Source organism: Apteryx rowi, unplaced genomic scaffold (genome assembly GCF_003343035.1).
Source record: "Apteryx rowi isolate R43461 unplaced genomic scaffold, aptRow1 scaffold_307, whole genome shotgun sequence".
NCBI lineage: Eukaryota > Metazoa > Chordata > Aves > Apterygiformes > Apterygidae > Apteryx > Apteryx rowi.
The window spans coordinates 910,515-927,524 of NW_020449497.1; the positions used below are offsets into that span (position 1 = coordinate 910,515).

At 39.7% G+C, this 17,010-nt stretch overlaps 2 protein-coding genes across 6 annotated transcripts in view; one reads left to right on the forward strand and one right to left on the reverse strand.

Moving 5' to 3' along the window:
* The window catches only part of PAFAH1B1 (platelet activating factor acetylhydrolase 1b regulatory subunit 1), a 32,705-nt gene extending 23,810 nt beyond the window's left edge, over positions 1-8,895 (forward strand). For both annotated transcript variants that reach the window (XM_026070266.1, XM_026070267.1), the window contains 5 exons: positions 128-230; positions 993-1,221; positions 2,897-2,998; positions 3,657-3,813; positions 5,131-8,895. In XM_026070266.1, the coding sequence (XP_025926051.1) occupies positions 128-230; positions 993-1,221; positions 2,897-2,998; positions 3,657-3,813; positions 5,131-5,204 (665 nt within the window). In that variant the 3' untranslated portion in view covers positions 5,205-8,895. The remainder of the gene's footprint in view (positions 1-127; positions 231-992; positions 1,222-2,896; positions 2,999-3,656; positions 3,814-5,130) is intronic.
* CLUH (clustered mitochondria homolog) overlaps positions 6,233-17,010 on the reverse strand; it is a 44,909-nt gene continuing 34,131 nt past the window's right edge. For 2 of the 4 annotated variants that reach the window (XM_026070264.1, XM_026070265.1), the window contains 3 exons: positions 16,679-16,813; positions 14,925-14,998; positions 13,005-13,729 (listed from right to left, as the gene is read on the reverse strand). In XM_026070264.1, coding sequence (XP_025926049.1) covers positions 13,561-13,729; positions 14,925-14,998; positions 16,679-16,813 — 378 coding nt within the window. In that variant the 3' untranslated portion in view covers positions 13,005-13,560. Of the gene's footprint in view, positions 7,141-11,958; positions 12,153-13,004; positions 13,730-14,924; positions 14,999-16,678; positions 16,814-17,010 lie in introns of those variants that run through there. The other 2 variants (XR_003254316.1, XR_003254315.1) reach the window with 2 other exon arrangements.

Below are 17,010 nucleotides of genomic sequence, written 5' to 3' on the forward strand. Positions count from 1 at the left end.
TCCTACAGAACATGCACTGCAGGCTGCTGCTGTAGATAGTTGCTCAGGAAAAATAAATACTAGATCCTGTGTGCTGTGTAAAACAATATTAGAGTATCACTTATTAAAAATTTGATTTTGTTTTTAGGTCATGATCATAATGTTTCTTCAGTAGCCATCATGCCCAATGGAGATCATATAGTTTCTGCCTCAAGGGATAAAACTATCAAAATGTGGGAAGTCCAAACAGGGTAAGTACAGTTCTGATTAAACATTGCCATCTAAAGAAAACAAACCACTTTTTAATAGGAAGTGGAACCACATACAACAAAAAATGTCTTGCTGACATTCAAGAATTGAGATATAGTATCATGCCCTTCATAATCAACAACTGAAGGATTCTGCTTTAAATCATTAAGCTTAGTCTTTTGGTAGCCACTAATTAAAAGTAACTGGCTTTATGGGAGTTATAAAGGTATAGCACCATGACTCAAGACTGGATATGAATATAAATGCAGTGATTAACCACAAGTTTAAGGGGAGCATGAGACGAGGGAGGCAATGTCTGCTGCCTTTCTTGGTACAGATCAAGGTGTCGCCTCTGATTTTTGCCTTATTGGTTATTTCATTCTTCATTAGTATCTTTGATCCATCAATTTGTTTAGAGTTGTTGGTGAAGGCTATCTGGATTGCCTGTAAATCTTGACTTGTTCTTAAATAGCTACTTAATGCAAGCTGTCATCCCCCCCTGCCCCAGCCCTACTGTTTTCTACCTTATCAAGTGTTTACTTGTTCTTAACTGCCTCTTTTTTCCTCATCTGGTGATCTCCCTATCCATGAATTGATGGTTTTATGGTCTTGTACATCATCAGCCAGGATTGATACATGCTTTCTAAAATAGCATATCTTAACTTCTAAGAGGAGATCCAGTGTCCTTACATTTCAAAGGTGTACATATAGTAGTTTTATTGCAATGTTAATTGAGTCATGCTATATTTCTCCTTTTTAAATAGTTATTGTGTGAAGACTTTTACGGGACACAGAGAATGGGTGCGCATGGTGCGGCCTAACCAGGATGGCACCTTAATTGCCAGCTGTTCTAATGACCAGACAGTGCGTGTTTGGGTGGTAGCGACAAAGGAATGCAAAGCTGAGCTCCGAGAACATGAGCATGTGGTAGAGTGCATTTCCTGGGCTCCTGAGAGCTCATACTCCACCATATCAGAAGCTACGGGATCAGAGGTAGTGTTTCCAATGCCAATAAATATGCACATACCAGTCAGATTTTGTCTATGCTGTATATGTAACTTACTGAATAGTACTGAAATTACTAAGTTCTGTTTTCAAAGTACTTGGCAGGTATAGCAGGTGTATGAGTCCTTCCCTGAGTATGTCTGGGGTACTGTTAATCCCACATCTTGGCTTCATGGCATCCATACTTTCCTGGTTTAACAGTGGAAGCCTGCCTTTGCACTGGTGGAAGTGAAGTTTAGAGAGATGCTCTGTTTCTGAGAAGGGTGAGGATGGGGCCGCTTTCACATATTTTGTCAAAGAATGATGGGAGGTAGCTTATTTGACATAACTTGAAGATTATGATAAGGGTATGTAGGAGATGAAGGGTGGGGGTAGCAGTGAGCCGGCAGTGCAGAAATGAAGCTGCCTTGGGTGTTATACAGAATGTTATTGCACTCAAATTAAGCTTTGACTTCAGTTTCCTAGTGTACAAAGTTAATGATAGTAGAAAGCATTCTTAAAAATCCCCGTTCGTATGATGGTGTGTACATGTTCTCTGGTTCTATTACCAAATCTTTAAGGAAGGCTGACTAAGGGTCAGCAAAATTTCCTTTTATGGATGACAAAAAGGGAGTAGAAAAAAGAGCAAGAGGAAAAGCGGGTAGAAAAGAAGTAAATCCATTTTAAAAATGAGCATTCCCCCCCCCCCAAAAAAAAAAATCAAAACGAATAACCTCTTTTCTGGTCAGTGTTAGGAAGTTTGAAGTCTAGTGGCCAAACCAGCCTTAGAATTGACTTCATATAGGCAGTGGTCATTTTTACCCAATTAGCTGTGCTAATAATACTTTGTCATATCATGTATTATGTTGAAAGTATTTTCAAAGACCTGCTTGACCTTTGAGAAGAAGTTTTATGTAACCTTGTTATAGGTGAATGTGAACTAAAAGGGAAAAGTAGATACACTGAAGACATACTGTGACTTGCCAAGTGATGGATTTTACAGATTATTTAGGGATGCAAGCAAAACTTGACTGAAAAGATCCTTACAACCTTTTTATTAAAAATAATTAAATTCCAAATATTCACTTCCTCTTGCAGTGGTAATTATCTGAAGTGGTGTCTCCCCTGCCCTCTGCTGGTCTGATCAACTACATACATCACATTACAGTATTTAGTTTTGAACAAGAAGCAAGTTAACATTAACTTCATAACTGAAACATTTCAAGTTCTGAGAATGAAATCTTTCATTCATACTTTGCATGATTACAAACAGAATAAGTTCAGAGTAGGGACTTTTCAAACATTCTTAATACTTTTTGTGAAGAATGAGCACACAAAGGTATGTCTGAACTTTATGTTCTTTGTCCTGAGTTGTCTGAATCTCTAACTGAACTGTATCTACCACCGTGTTAAAAGAGGGTGTCTTGCAGTAGGCAAGTTTGGTTTCAAAGTAAGGTTTGGCTTGGTATACCAGCAGGAAATAGAACCACTCTTTCAACAGATTGTTTAATTCCTTTCATTTTTTGCCTGTTTCTCCTAGTGTTAGTAACAATCTTTGAATCTCAACTTGGGCATTGTGTTTTTATTAGTTATAAGTTGTCATATGATCTAATTTTCCTACTAATAAATCTCCTTATTTTTTTAACCTGATAAATGCTGTAACTTAAAACATATTTTTCTGTAGACTAAGAAGAGTGGCAAGCCTGGGCCTTTTCTGTTGTCTGGATCCAGAGACAAGACCATTAAGATGTGGGACATTAGCACTGGCATGTGCCTTATGACACTTGTAAGTTTATTGGGGCTTTTCTGGTGGTGATAGCTGCGTATGTAACAGCAGTTTAATGGAATGAACTCTCTTACATGTTCTTCACGTTTTGAAGAGTTGCCAGGCTCATTGAAATATTATAAATGCTGTAAATACGCAGTTATAATGACTTCTATAGTTCAGCTTTTGTTGTTGCTAAGAAATACTAAGTAATCTCAACATCCATATTACAGATGCTGGAACACTGTGGCATAGTTTTTGGGATGAATAACTTGGTTTGTTTGGAACCTAAATGCTCCTAACTTTCAGATTTCTGTCTTAAAAATTGTCCTGTTCTTGTAGTGTGCTCGTGTTCCCAGTGCTGGCAGGCTACGGGCTGCCGTGTTGCCGCCTGCATTCAGGCTGGAGAATAGCTGTTGGGGTGGGGAGCAGAACCCAGTGCAGATCACATGAGGGCTGCTGTTTGCTTGCCCTCAAGGACAGGAGCTCGCATTGTTGGTAGCACTGATGGACTGTAATAATAGAAACTGAAGATAAGCTTTGAAATTTAGTAGGTTTTAGAAAGCTAAACATTACTGTTGCAGAAACAGGGAATGTTGTTACTCGGTTTGCCGTAGTATAAATTGTAGATGAAGCCTTAAAACATGCTTCTGTTCACCGATTTCTCCTTGTGTGTAAGGTGGGCCATGATAACTGGGTACGTGGCGTTCTGTTCCATTCTGGGGGAAAATTTATTTTGAGCTGTGCTGATGACAAGACTCTACGTGTCTGGGACTTCAAGAACAAACGATGCATGAAAACCCTCAATGCGCACGAACACTTTGTTACCTCTTTGGGTATGTATTGTTCTCTTACTGCAAAATAGAGAACTAGAGATGCAATTTTTTTCTACATCCTCTTCACCAACTCAAGTTGAGCACCAGGCTAGATATTCACATTTGGGAACCCAGTGAGTTTCTGTGTTATGTGTATTTTAGTCAAATAAGGGCAGGTACGAATCTCAAGTGCTGTGGATTTTCCATTTCTGTTGCCAGTGTTGCACAGAGGATAAAGAAATTAACTGCAAGAGTGTTCTGTAACCTTTCACCACTGAGTGTGTGGGGATGTGGAGGAATGTTGTATTATAAATGCTTGTCAGCCCACAAAAAAAGGAAGGGGGAAGGAGGGGGCAAAAAAGTCAGAAAAACTGTTACTCCAAATTCATGGGTATTTCTCTTTAGTATTACTGGATATTGATAGATGTTAGTTTCCCTCTGCCATGGCAAAACAAAACAAAACCCCCAAAAGCAAAAACACACAAAAAAGCCCCCACTCAACAAAACTAGCTTTACTCTGGAATCCTCTGTATTGTTTCTTTCTCCATTCTCCACTGGTAGTTTCTAGTTTATTCAGTGAAGCTGTCTAAGTTAGGTTAGCAGTGGACCTGACATGGGCTGCTAAGGTTTTCTAATCAAATTCTTCTAGAATACAGGGTTTCTGAATTAACTTTACTCTTAAATTATTGAAGCCTGTTGAATAATAGGGGGCAAAGAAAAGTTCCAAGTTGAAGAACATTAAACTGTTAGTATTAGACTCTTGGAATTGGCTGCTTCAGTTTAAGGATTGATTTGCCGAACCTTTTCTAAACGATGAGGCTTTCTAGTTCCTCTTGCTTAGATTTCCCAGTACTGTCTGTGGACCCAGTCCAAAATTGATTTGCATATATGAAATATTTTGGGATCTTGTTTAAAAAAAGTATGTTTTAAGTTTTTGAAATATCATCTCATGGCCAGTATTGTCTACTGTAAGAAGAAAAGCTTAAATTTCTTAACTTCTGCTTCTTGAATACCTTCATATGTAAATAAACAAAGTTCAAGGGCTTTATCAATTTGATATATTTGAGATTCCTCTTTTATAACTTTTGATGGAAAAGAAATCCAGATAAGATCCTTTGTAACTGAACTAAAAATATATTTTCCTGTTACAGAAAATTTTACCATTAGAAAATCTGCCTTCAAAACTACTGACATGCAGAGCTTAGCTTAGTCTTTGAGTCAGTATCTTTTTATATATATATATATWTTTTYTTTTTTTTGAAGTAGTGACTTTCAGCGAGAGTGGAAAATAGTAAATGGTTGCATTCCTCCTTAACATAAGCTTTTCTTTCCTCACAGATTTCCACAAGACGGCACCATATGTGGTTACTGGAAGTGTAGATCAAACAGTAAAAGTGTGGGAGTGCCGTTGATTGAATTCACATTTGACCCCTTTTTCCTCTGGATGCACTCAGATACCATGGTTACCCATTGAGCTCTGTTTAAATAAATATTGTCCTTTCATGTAAATTATTCTGGATGTAGATTGAGCTTATTAAATGTTACACACAAAGTATTCATGCATGGTGAATCCAAATTGTATACTGTAAATTTACATACGTTGTCTAGAAGTACCATAGGTTTAAGAACATGGGCTGGCATTGGTCACATCAGACCTAAGAAGGCAGAAGTTGGATAATTGAAATAGGGCACTTAACTGAATAGTTGACAGTGTCGTTCTATGTCGGATAATTATACCTGTTTTTCTTTCTGCTGTCTGTTGGTGCCTGAATTGGTGACCTCATTTGGGAAAAGTTTTGTAGGGCTCTTTCAGAAATGTGTATCTATGTAACATCACTTAAGTGTGCTTAATAAATCTTCTCTAAGGATACTAGATAATAAGGCTGCAATTCAGAATCTTCTGAACCTTATATGTAATTAATGGAAATTAATTAAACTTTGGAATATTTGTCATGAAACATTTGCCAAATCAACAGAATACACTTGTTTTGGCCTCCTATCACACAAGGGTTGGTATATTTATATAACTAACTGTAAACCTGAAATAAGACAACAAATCTTAGTAGCAGCTGATGTGATAAATGTATTTATTTTTTATTTGGTCATGCAATGGTTAAGCTGTGCTGTTAAACTAAGTTTAATTTTTTTTATGCTAGACAAACTTCCAGGAGGAGTTGTCCATCCCACTAGAATTTAGTGATCTAATTTCCAATAGAGCTTAATCTCCCAAATGACTGCCATGGTACAACTTGCTTGTTTGCTTTCAATGTTTGTTAGAAATGTGCAATTCTCATTACACAACAGTATCAAAGTACACTTCCCTTATATTCACATGCAGGAGGCTGGGGTGTAGAAAGGTTTCTTCATTTCTTTAGGGCCTCCTTGGAAACCCTTTTGAAAATGAGGTTATATATACCTTGAAGACATAATGCGGCTTGAATAAAAACTTACTTTGGTTTGCATATTGAGAAATATCTTGGGATACAGTATTTAAATGCTTTAAAGAAAGCACTAAAAACCTTGTGCATCAGATTATAATGGCAGATTCAAATTGATACAAGCTTTTAAAAAACACCTGAACAGTCCATGTGTGGGAATGATGCTATCAAGTAAACATTAAAAAAAAAAGAAAAGAAAAGAAAGAAAAAAGCCTGATTTGGTAATTAGTATTTACATTGTTTGGTGTATACAGTTTTTAATTTGCATATCCCTAAAGTTACATATTTTGATCTGAAGTGAATGAAGATATTATAAATGAATATTTTAATCAGCATTTTTGTGACAAATTCCATTGTAGATAATTAAGAGTTCCAATACTTATTGAACTAACCAGGTCTTTTTAAAAATCCACTTTAAAATTTACAATATAATGAAGTACCAGTCTGACATTTTTAACAGGTGAATTTGCTCTTTATTTTATTCATTTTGTTTAATACATGGCTTTTAAAACTGTCCCTTTTAAAAATAATCCGTGACCAGCATCGGTCGGTTGGAGGGCGTGCGCGCTAAGACATGGTGAGGGCTGGGGGTTAGTTTCCTACAGTCGCCCGGAGAAGGACCCGCTCCTCTGCGGGAGGGAAGGGGCTTCAGCCTGGGCTTCTTGCATCGACTTGCCTCTGGGAAGGGGTGGAGAAGTGGAGTTGTAACGCGTGGGGCTTTCGGAGCCAGGCTAAGATTCAGGCTAGTCTCTTAAATCCAGTGGCTTGTATAATTTTAAGTGTGTGTTTCCACAGTTAAGCATGCACAGATAAAGTATCTTTTTTCTCTGTTAGCTGTTTGGGCTGGAACAATTTGCTGCTCTTTGAGACCTCCGGGTAATATAGTGCATCTCAAAATTCCTCAGTGCATCTGCAATTGTAAAGTAATACATCACTTTAATTCCCGATAGGACCTAGAAACTTTACGTATAAAGTAAGCCACACTTGTGTACATAATTCATAAACATGAATGAGAAATTAAAGGTACCTATTAAGTGGAAATTGTCCACTGCATTTTTTTCCCTTAGCATACAACTGTTTACAAGGCAGACAACTAACTAAAGTTACGTAAGCAGCATTTTAATTGCTTGTAGGAAACACCCTGCCAAGTACTTTTACATTGCAATTTGCAACCTTCTCCTTTACCAAGCAGTGAATAATCTCAGGGATGGTCCTGAATGGATCAAAAGTTAAAGCCCTGTTTAAGACAAAAAAAAAAAAAAAAAAAAAGTGAAAGCCACAACACAGGAGTTGGATTTGTGTTTCCTGCAGTGTTGCTCCTTGATACTACACTGTGTTGAACTTTTTCACTATTTGCAAGGTTTTCTGTCAGCTGTCTAATCCTGTGCCTTTCCTGTGATAAATACAATAATGAGGTTACTGGTTTGGATTACAAAATAAATTATTGGAGGGTTTAAGAGGTTCGCTGCTGCTTTGTCACTTTCCTTACTAAAATTGGCGTTGCTTTAAAAAAAAAAAAAAAAACCTCTATAGAAACTGTGTTACTAAATAGACAATACAGATTTTTTTTGATGTGAAAACAGACAGACATTCCAGTGCCACACTAATGTAATGTGCCCAGGAAGTCTTAGATGCATTCTAAAAAGTGCAACATTTATTGTGGTTTAGACATAATCTGGAAGTTGATCTTTTATAGCATCTTGCACTTTAGAAGATTAAAAAACCGTCCTGCTTTTGTGTATGGTGTGACCAATGATGTGCCCGGGGCACTAATTAAAAAGGAGAAAAAAAGAAAAAAGAAAAAAAAAAACTAGTTGCTAGCAAGTTGTCCAAGGGCTGTGGAGCACTGTAGTATTTTGAAAGCTTTGGCTATAGACTCACCAGGCCCAGTCTACTTATACTGTCAGTACCCTGCTTCTCCTGTTTGCCTCCTCCTGTTTTTGTGAACTGCCTGATAATATCACTCTTAAATAGCTTTTGACTCGCATGAAAGCTATTTAAAAGAAAAAGATTATACTTTGTTTTTGTAGACAGTGGTGGCTTGATAATCCTTTTAATGATTTGAATATAAAAATGCTGAGTTGAGTGGAGGAAAAACGCACTTAGAATGAGTTATTTGCTCTCCAGCTGTGCATAAAGTCCAGTGTATTTAAAGTCAATACCAAGAATCTTTTAGCAAATAAAATACATGTATAAAATGGTAGGAAAAAAAATTAGGTGTGGGGAAGGTTGAGTTGGATTTACAAGTCACAACTGGATTTAACTGGCCTTTTATCTTTCCACTGTGTCATGTAAGTAGCTGCTTTCCTGTCCTACCTATTCCTCAGGCTTCCCCAAGTTCATTCTGAAGATAAGTTAGCAAAATCTTCAAGTTTTAGAAGTTGATCCTGACATTGACATGAAGGCAAACGTCGAATTTTTTTCATAAGAACGATGTTAGAGGTTGCAATTGGAGAAAACAGTTCCCAGACTGTAGGAGTTAACTGAAGATATTGACACAATTAAAAAAAAAAAATCAGTAAAGGAATGTATATAATACTGCTCTGTGTTTTACAGTAAGATTTGTTGCTCTCAGACTGTGTAAAACAAAATTTATTCATGTTTTCTGCATATTAAAAAAATCTTATTGTACCAATTGGTAAACTATTAAATGCATATAAAACTAGATGTGTTTTTGTTTCCTTGGATGCAAGAATTAAAACTATTTTGAAAAAAGCTACTGGTGTTTCACCCTTCAGATTTTGCTCCACATCTGTGTTTTAGCTAATTTTAATTCAAAATATGCTTGACTAAGAAATATGAAGCATTTTTAAGGCAGTTGGTTACAGTTAGAATACTCTAAGGTTGTGTTTATAAATACGGTAAAATGAATTGTTTATTTTATTGCAGATTTAATAAGCCAAAGTTTCATATGTGGTCTTAGAAGATTGTCATTTTTAATGCTGTGTTGAATGTTGCTTTCTTGCTTCTCTCTCGCTAAACAAGAGGTGCTGTTGTTCACCCTGCTTTATTGGGTTACTTCTGTTGTATCTTTCCCTGAAGTCTCTGTGGGACTTCAGTTTGAAATGCTCTCGTGTGACTGTGTTACAGTAATGGATCGTACTGGAGACAGTCTATGTATAAGGGAAACTATTTGTTTAATAGACTTWGTCTTTTTTTTAAGATTGGTTATGTAAACGTTTCTAAGAATAAGATTTTCAGTAGCAGTACACTTGGAGCATAATTTATACAATGTGTTAGGCAGAAGCGAGTGTCTTGTACTGGAGAACTCCGTTTTGTTACGGAATCACGGTAGAGAAGAAGCTGTTTGAACAAAGCGCGTGGAAGCTCCAGGTAGCTGCCGTCCCTTTACCGTCCGTGACGGGGTGGGCGAGGGGAGGTCCCTCCCCTGCTCTTCTACCAAAATCTCAAGTTTTCATGTAGCCAGCAGTAAAAGCTAGCGGTGTTAAGCCTGAATGGCTTCAGTAGACTGATCGCTACCTTTCTGCAACTTGCCCAGCCAACTGCGGTGTCTGAGGAGGATTCTTCCTTTTCCCTCTTACCTTGAACCTTAAAAATGGCAAAAGACCTAATGAGAACCAGCTTCCACCATTTCTTTATGCAGTCCAGCTGGAGCTGTTAACACTGAAGGTTGCATTCTTAGGTGAATCCTTTCACAGTAATTCGACATTGGAGTAATTTATCTCTGCTTTCTCAGGCAAAAAAAAATTTGTATTTTGGAGGTGCAGGCATGGAGTACTGAGACACTGGCGACACTACTTCAGCTTTTGTTTTCGTACTGATAGGTCTCGTTCGGTGTGTAGTTTACTCGTCTTTCCTGGGACCTGGCCTTAATGCACTGAAAGCTGCTTGTAAGAGGGTCAGTGAACTAAAACAGAAATATACATTTCTTCATTGATTAGAGCAGCAAGGATGTGATCTTGACCATGATATTTGACCTGCTGTCTTCAGATGAAGATTTTAAAGGAAGGCCTCTTACAGCTCTGAGACTATAGTAAGTTTATCAGATGTGAGATAATACTAAAATGTGAATTGCCAAGAGGACTAATTGAAGAATTTCATTTTCCACTTCAGTGTTGTGACTTATGTCACTTGTGCCTTGAGTGCCTTACTGACAGGAGCTTTGTAAGTAAGTGTGTGAGACTAGTTTCCATTAGCTGTTTATTTGCAAAGGAGGCTGAAGGATATTACTACGTTTTTCAGTAGATGGCGGGGTTGAATGTGAAAAGGAATTACAAACATATAGGAATTTTGTTTGATGTTGGGAAGGTAGTTTATTCAACTGAGTAGGCTTCTCCTTAAACATAGTACAAATGCTCAATGCAGTTAAGGTTTAACTGGTGACTCTTCTGAAAACTAAAGCTTCTGTCTTTTATGTCATGTGGTGTCTGATGACTTCAAATCCTGGAAGTTACTTTGGCGGGAAAGAAAGCAAGGAGGATAAAAATAGGTATGTTTTTCTATATGCCTCCTTCAGGATTGCTGCTGTTTTTAATCTTTCTCTGATGTAATAACTCCATTTTGCTGCAGTTATTTTTTACCAGAATTGCCATACAGTTATCTGAATAGAGGAGGCTCAGTAGTTCTGCTTGATATATACATATATGGCCTGTTAAATCCTGTTTGGTCCAGCTATGAATAGATTTAATCTCATGAGAAGGTGGACTAAATGTAATTGTATATATTATTAAGTTAGTTGGCCTAACAGATGTAAGTTAGTCCGGGTCTGGGAGAGCTGCATTCAGTTTCTTAAACTTCTTGATCTGGTACATCTTCAGTGCAAGCTTGAGTCAGATCCTTCTAAGTTAACTTTTCTTTTAAAACTGGGGGTGTTGTCAGGTACTTGATTCATCAAAGTCAAGAAGAGGTGCAGAGAAATAGACAGCTTATGTTGTTAAATAATTGCATTTAACAAATGATAGCATTCAAGTTGCTTATTGCTGTATAGCTTTGTTAGCCAGCGCTTGCATGTTTCTGCCACTCGGTCTATGCACAAGGACTGGTTACAGCAGGTCAGGAGAAGAGGGGTGTGTAGAAAGGAGGCGGTATTAAACTACACAAGCCTGCAAACTAAAAAGGTTTGCCATGCAGCTTATTGAAATGTTCTAAAGCATCTTTAAAAAAATGATATAAGAGCTTTTACCAATGCAGGAGGCTGCACCACTGGTCCTGCTGATCCCACACGAGCAGCCAGTTTTGCCCATGTCTCCCTGAGTCTAACAGGAGGCGAGTAAAACACCCAGGGTGCACATGCTACTYCTGAGCATCTTTAAGAAAAGTGAGCTGGGGAAAAGTGTGTGCCAGAGGGAAAAGAACAAAGTTTGCAGTTACAGGAGTGCGTAATGGGGCATGAGCCCCTGTTGAAGAGGGAAGAAAGGTTTTTAAAGCCTCTAATTAATCAGTATCTGTTCTTTCCTACTGGCTCCTGCTTAAAAGAACAGAAGTTGTGGGGAAGATGATGGTGCTCTTAAATTTAAGAAATTGATAAAACTTCTAATGTAGCTTAAAAGGCTAAGCTTAAATGGACTGAAAGACACTAGCAAAAGAAAAATCTTGTAAGAAAGATGCACTGTAGTCATTTATTGATTGCTTTCCAGGAAATTCAGAATTTTTCTGATAGGAGCAAGTTCTTTTGCAGTAAAGACTCCTCCTGCTTTGTCACCTCCAACACCTCAGAGGCTGCTCCCCATTTTCCCTTCCCTTCCCCCCCACCAAGAGTTACAAATACCTGTAATGTAGTACAGGAAACCAAGGGTACAGAGCACAGTGACAGCACTTGTTTCTCCAGAAGGTCAGTAAAAGAAGCAATGCAAATTAGCATAGCGTACTATCCATGACAGACAAAAAAAGAGAGAGACTGGACTCCTTTGTCAGCACAGTATGGTTTTCAGCTAGCAATCATAAGTTGCTCTACAGCTTGATCTAGTTGGAAAAAAAGAACATTCAACTCTGTCGGCATACCGTGGTCTGCAGTGGCTAAATCTTACTTGCTTTGTAAAGATAAGAGCATGCTCTACTTATTTAAAAACATGATGGGAAGTGTGTGTGGTGGGAGAGGGGAATCAATATTCATTTAGTGGCATCTGCCATTTCAGTAACATCCATTGCCAGCAATGGAAGCTCCCCGGGAACAATCTCAAACCCAGTGTGCAAAAAAAGTTAAAGAATTAAGAAGGTATTAGCCATAGTTCTCAGTGCTATGGGAATTTTCCCCAAAGCCTAGTAGTTTTAGACTGTGTGAAACTAGTGATTCACTCTGGTAAAGTTTGCCAATCAATCATGTTAAAGGTGATTAGCTCTGTATTACAGTTGCTTTTTCAAATCAGATCAAGTCCCTACTTCTGACTTTCCCTCCCCTCTTCTCCCCCTATTTTAATAGGGCCATTCTTCCTTACTGAATCATTTTAGTTCAGTCCTCTTTTGATGCCATGATCAACCTCTCCTAGGCACTGGGGTTTCCATTGCAATGGAAGTTTGTGCGCTTTTTTTTTCTGACATCAAGCCCTCACTCTTTGGCTACAGTACCCTAAGTTACTCGGCTGCAAGCAGAGCAGAGAGGTGGAACTGCAAGTTCTCATATATATGTGTATATATATATATATATCTCTATATATCTCTTGAAAATTAGAATGTGAATGTTACAAAAACCCCACTAAATAGCCAACCTGCCAACCAAAAGTAGAAAAAATGGTTAAAGGAATCCAATGGCTATACCCTGATGTAGAAAATGCTGTACATTCCCCCACTTACATACACACACGTTACAGGCTTAAATCATCTCAGCAATACAAATATGGCTGCTTTAGTTTTTCTTAGCACAAATTAGAATAGCGATGGGGAAAAAATAATCTTTTGGCTTAGAATCCACATTTTACAAGAAGGCTGAGCAGTGGAGGGGGAGGGAGGGGTTGACTGTTTTTAGCAAAGCAGTGTCCTTAGTCAACATAAAAATGACCTGAGAAATGTTATATACCTCAAGACAGTTCATTTGGAATTCATATGTACAAAGTAGAAATAACTGATGATATGCACACGCACGCTTACACACACACGCAGGCACGACAGCCTCTGGCTGTGCTCACCTAGGATGGGTCTTTCATATGCTGCTGCATCCTGGCCACCTTCCCCCTTCACGTGGCAGATACACGCTCAGTCAGACAGATTACATTTCTCAGATTAGTTCTTTGCATTGTGTATTAATTGTACCAGTGCAATAACATTGTCAAAAAAAGGAGGAGCTGCTCCAGGGGAGTCCAAGACCCTGGTTCAGATTCAGAAAAGGGTGGTTTAAACTTTTTTTTTTTTTTTTTTTTTTAAAGCGAGGTACACATTAAGCAGAGCTCTGTGTTAAGGGGATCTCAGCAGAAGGCATGCTTGGCTCAGCCTCTTTCTCCTCCAGGGCTTTGTCCTCTGGTTCCAGCTGTTCGCCACTTTTTATGCTTTCTTGGAGTTGCTGCCGTCGCTGCACCTCTGCTTTAAGGTTCTCCAAGTCTTTTTGGCTGAAGGGGAAACCAGGAAGGGTAGCAAATGTTAGACTAGCTTTAAGAACAGAGCAGAGCACAGGGACAAAGGTAGCACTCAAAAAACTAGGAAGTGCTTCTGGCAATTACCTCCTTCCTGCCCGCTCCCAGTTCTGATCTCTCGGCCTTGTTTTGCCGGGCATGGCTAAGGGCCTAGCTCGCCCGTTGCTTCTGAACTGCAAGCGGAAGTGACCCATCGCTTGCCCCTCTGGCTAGAGAGGCAGTGAGGTTAATCCTGTCTCTGTTCAGACAGCCTTCAGTTGCTTCTGCTGCACTTCTACCTTCACTGATTATTTCTAGGCTTAGAAGAATAGTCTCAGCTCAGTCATCTATCTTTTCATTGGCCCAGCTAACAGTTTAAGAGACAATGATTTATAAGCAAAAAATAAATTTAAAAAAGACCATTGCAGTTCAGCAGTGGTCTTAAAAAGATGATAATAATGATCAGGGCCAGTACTGTGGTCTCACCCAATACTCTCTGTAACCAAATCCTGGGAAGCTGGGGAAAGAAACCCTCCAAGATACTTAGGGCTGCCACCCAGCAAAGCAGCCTTGTCTGGGTAAGAGCTAATGCTATTCTTTAAGAATTAGCACAGGGCTGCTAACTTCATTTCTTCCAGGTAGAGACCCAGAAGACCATGCTTCAGCCATGTCTTTGCTGCCAAGGGTGACGGGCTCAGAAGGGAAAACAGGAACTATGAGCTCCCTGCCTGCTTGCAGAGCAACCCCCAGGGTAAGCAGCACAGTTGTTTTTACCCACTGATACTCACAGTTCTCAAAACTTGGCTGATTTCCTTTAAGCTACACAGAAGGATTTTAGGTTTTATGAGATCAGATACCTACAACTTCAAGATCACAGTTTTGAAAGAGACCCTGATGCTTCTTGCAACCCAGAAAATTTTTTTCCTGTCACTGAGGACTGCACCACCCCCTGAAGCAACTCTTCTGCAGAAGTGACACATTTGTGCCATTATTTGCCTAGTGCTGGCAGAAGGGAAAAAAGAAGTACCTGAGATCACTGGAAGCTCCCCATTTTGGGCCAGACTAACTCCCAATGCAAAGGGAAGCACAGGATTATGTTTTCTTGGGGACAAAGATAAAAGCAACTGCTTGAATTACAAATTTGCTTGTTAGGGCACAGATAAAAGCACCACATACATCGGTATCACTCTACCTTAGCGGAATGAAGAGAATTCCATTGATAATATTGAGCTGCTCCAGGACGCTGGCCATACTGGGAGCTGTGAACTATAAGGTAAAAACAAAAAACAAAACCCACAGAACAATTAAAAGCTCTTAAGCAAATCTAGACCAAGCAAAGACTGTTTCCCTCCACCTGTACCTCCTATGCTGAAAGGCATAGCTGTTACTAACAGTTACAACTCACATTAGTCACTACTTTTATTAGCTGCAAGATGGCATCACCCATATTTTCTACCTCCTTACACTGCTAAGATAAAAAAACCCACATCTAGATGTCCCCAGTCACTTTGGGCAACCTCCCTGCTGAACTCCATGGGACTTCAGTTAAATTCAATATATATGTGGGTTCATAATCTCTTGCTCTATCACAGCAACCAGGACTGGGTTCTTTGGCATGTAAACAGAGGAATGAACTTCTAGTTAGGCCAGTCCATCAGGAGACGAGCAGAACTGGACTCCAGTCTCAAATACATTAATTTCTAACACTCTGCACTCTGACACATCTCTGCACGTATCTTATCCCACTGTTACAGATGAGGAATAACTCCCTTGCCTTGTTTTTCAGGTGTTCACATACATGGTTACAGAGCACCTGTGCCCCTGTGTACTACTGCAGCTAGCCATGGGACACAACTATAATGAAGTGTTCYGGTCAGAGTGCAAAAGGATTTCCAAAGATAGATGGTCTCTTAGTGACATAGCAGGACAGTCCCAGGAATAACAGTATTAACTGTGACATTAGGCCCAAATCACAAGTATTCCACTTAAGTTTTGTATAACAAAGGTAAATTCTTCATTACTATTTTGTGGGTTTGAGCCTCTCTGCTGGACACTATTTCCCAGACTTGACCACTCACTTGATTCAAAGTCCTTATGCTCAAGTCACCTTGCCAAAAACTTCTCAATTCTGTATCCAGTTCTTGGCAGTGAGAGGAAAACCCAAGCCAGCCCCACAGAGAGCTACCCTACTCCCCCCTTTTGACTGGGAAGGGGTCTGTGCAGCCAGAGACTTTCCTAATCCTCTGGCAGCCAGTTGTGTGCAGCACGTCAGGAGAGCACCCATCACGCACGRTGTCCTGTACTCCCCTAGATATGCTGCAGACAGGCTGGTGTGATCCACCAGGTGCACATGCAGATAAGAGCAGCTGGGTTTGGCCCCCCATGGCCAATCGGTCCCAGTGCACCAAGGCAAGGCAAAACAGGCCCCCCCGTGCCACGCTGCAGCCCAGCCTCCCAGCACCACACCATCCTTGGAAGGAGAACAAAGCACCTAGTGAAAGATGACAGCATTTTTTAAGATGAGGAAACCAAGGTACTTATGGGTTGAGCAATCTGCCTACAGCCAGTGAGTCAGCAGCAGGGGCAGGTTTAGGAGGGGGCRTTCCAGGCTCCCACGCTGCGAGCTGCCCAGGTCATTCTCACCCCCTGCAACACCATCTGCTTCAGCCCTTAAACTGCTTGAGCTCAGGAGAAAGAGCTGGAGCCGAGGACATTTAAAAGCTGAGGGGGCAAATTCTCATTGTTTATACCTTGCTGTGTCTCTCTGAGCCTCTGCACTTGCAGGAACCTCCTGCCTGTGAAGTGTCTGCAACTGGTACGGCTGTTAACATTTCCTGCACAGGCAGAAGTCTGCACACTTACACTCACGTGCTCTTCAGTTACAGCTGAAGACCATCTCTGTCACTACAGCAAGTGCTCTCGATTGCTCTCAATGCATGAGCTTACCTTAAGTGGCATAATGTTCGCATTGGATCCATTCTTGTAGATCTCGTTCATTGTGCGTTGAAGAGCGACTGCTTGCTGAGTCAGGTATTTCAAGTACTCGGAGCTCTCTTTGGTCTTTTCATGGTGTTCTCCAAGCTAATCAAAAAAGAAGTCACATTACAAATCAGAACAGGACCCAAACCTGTGTGCACTCCTAGTTTCTGCTGGCTTAGCATCCTTATAGAAACCTATCAGAACTGGATTTCACCTGCCTTGACATTAATAAAACAAAAGCAACCAACCAGCAAAAACCCACCACCACCCCACATTACTGCAGGAGCCTTATTGTCAAA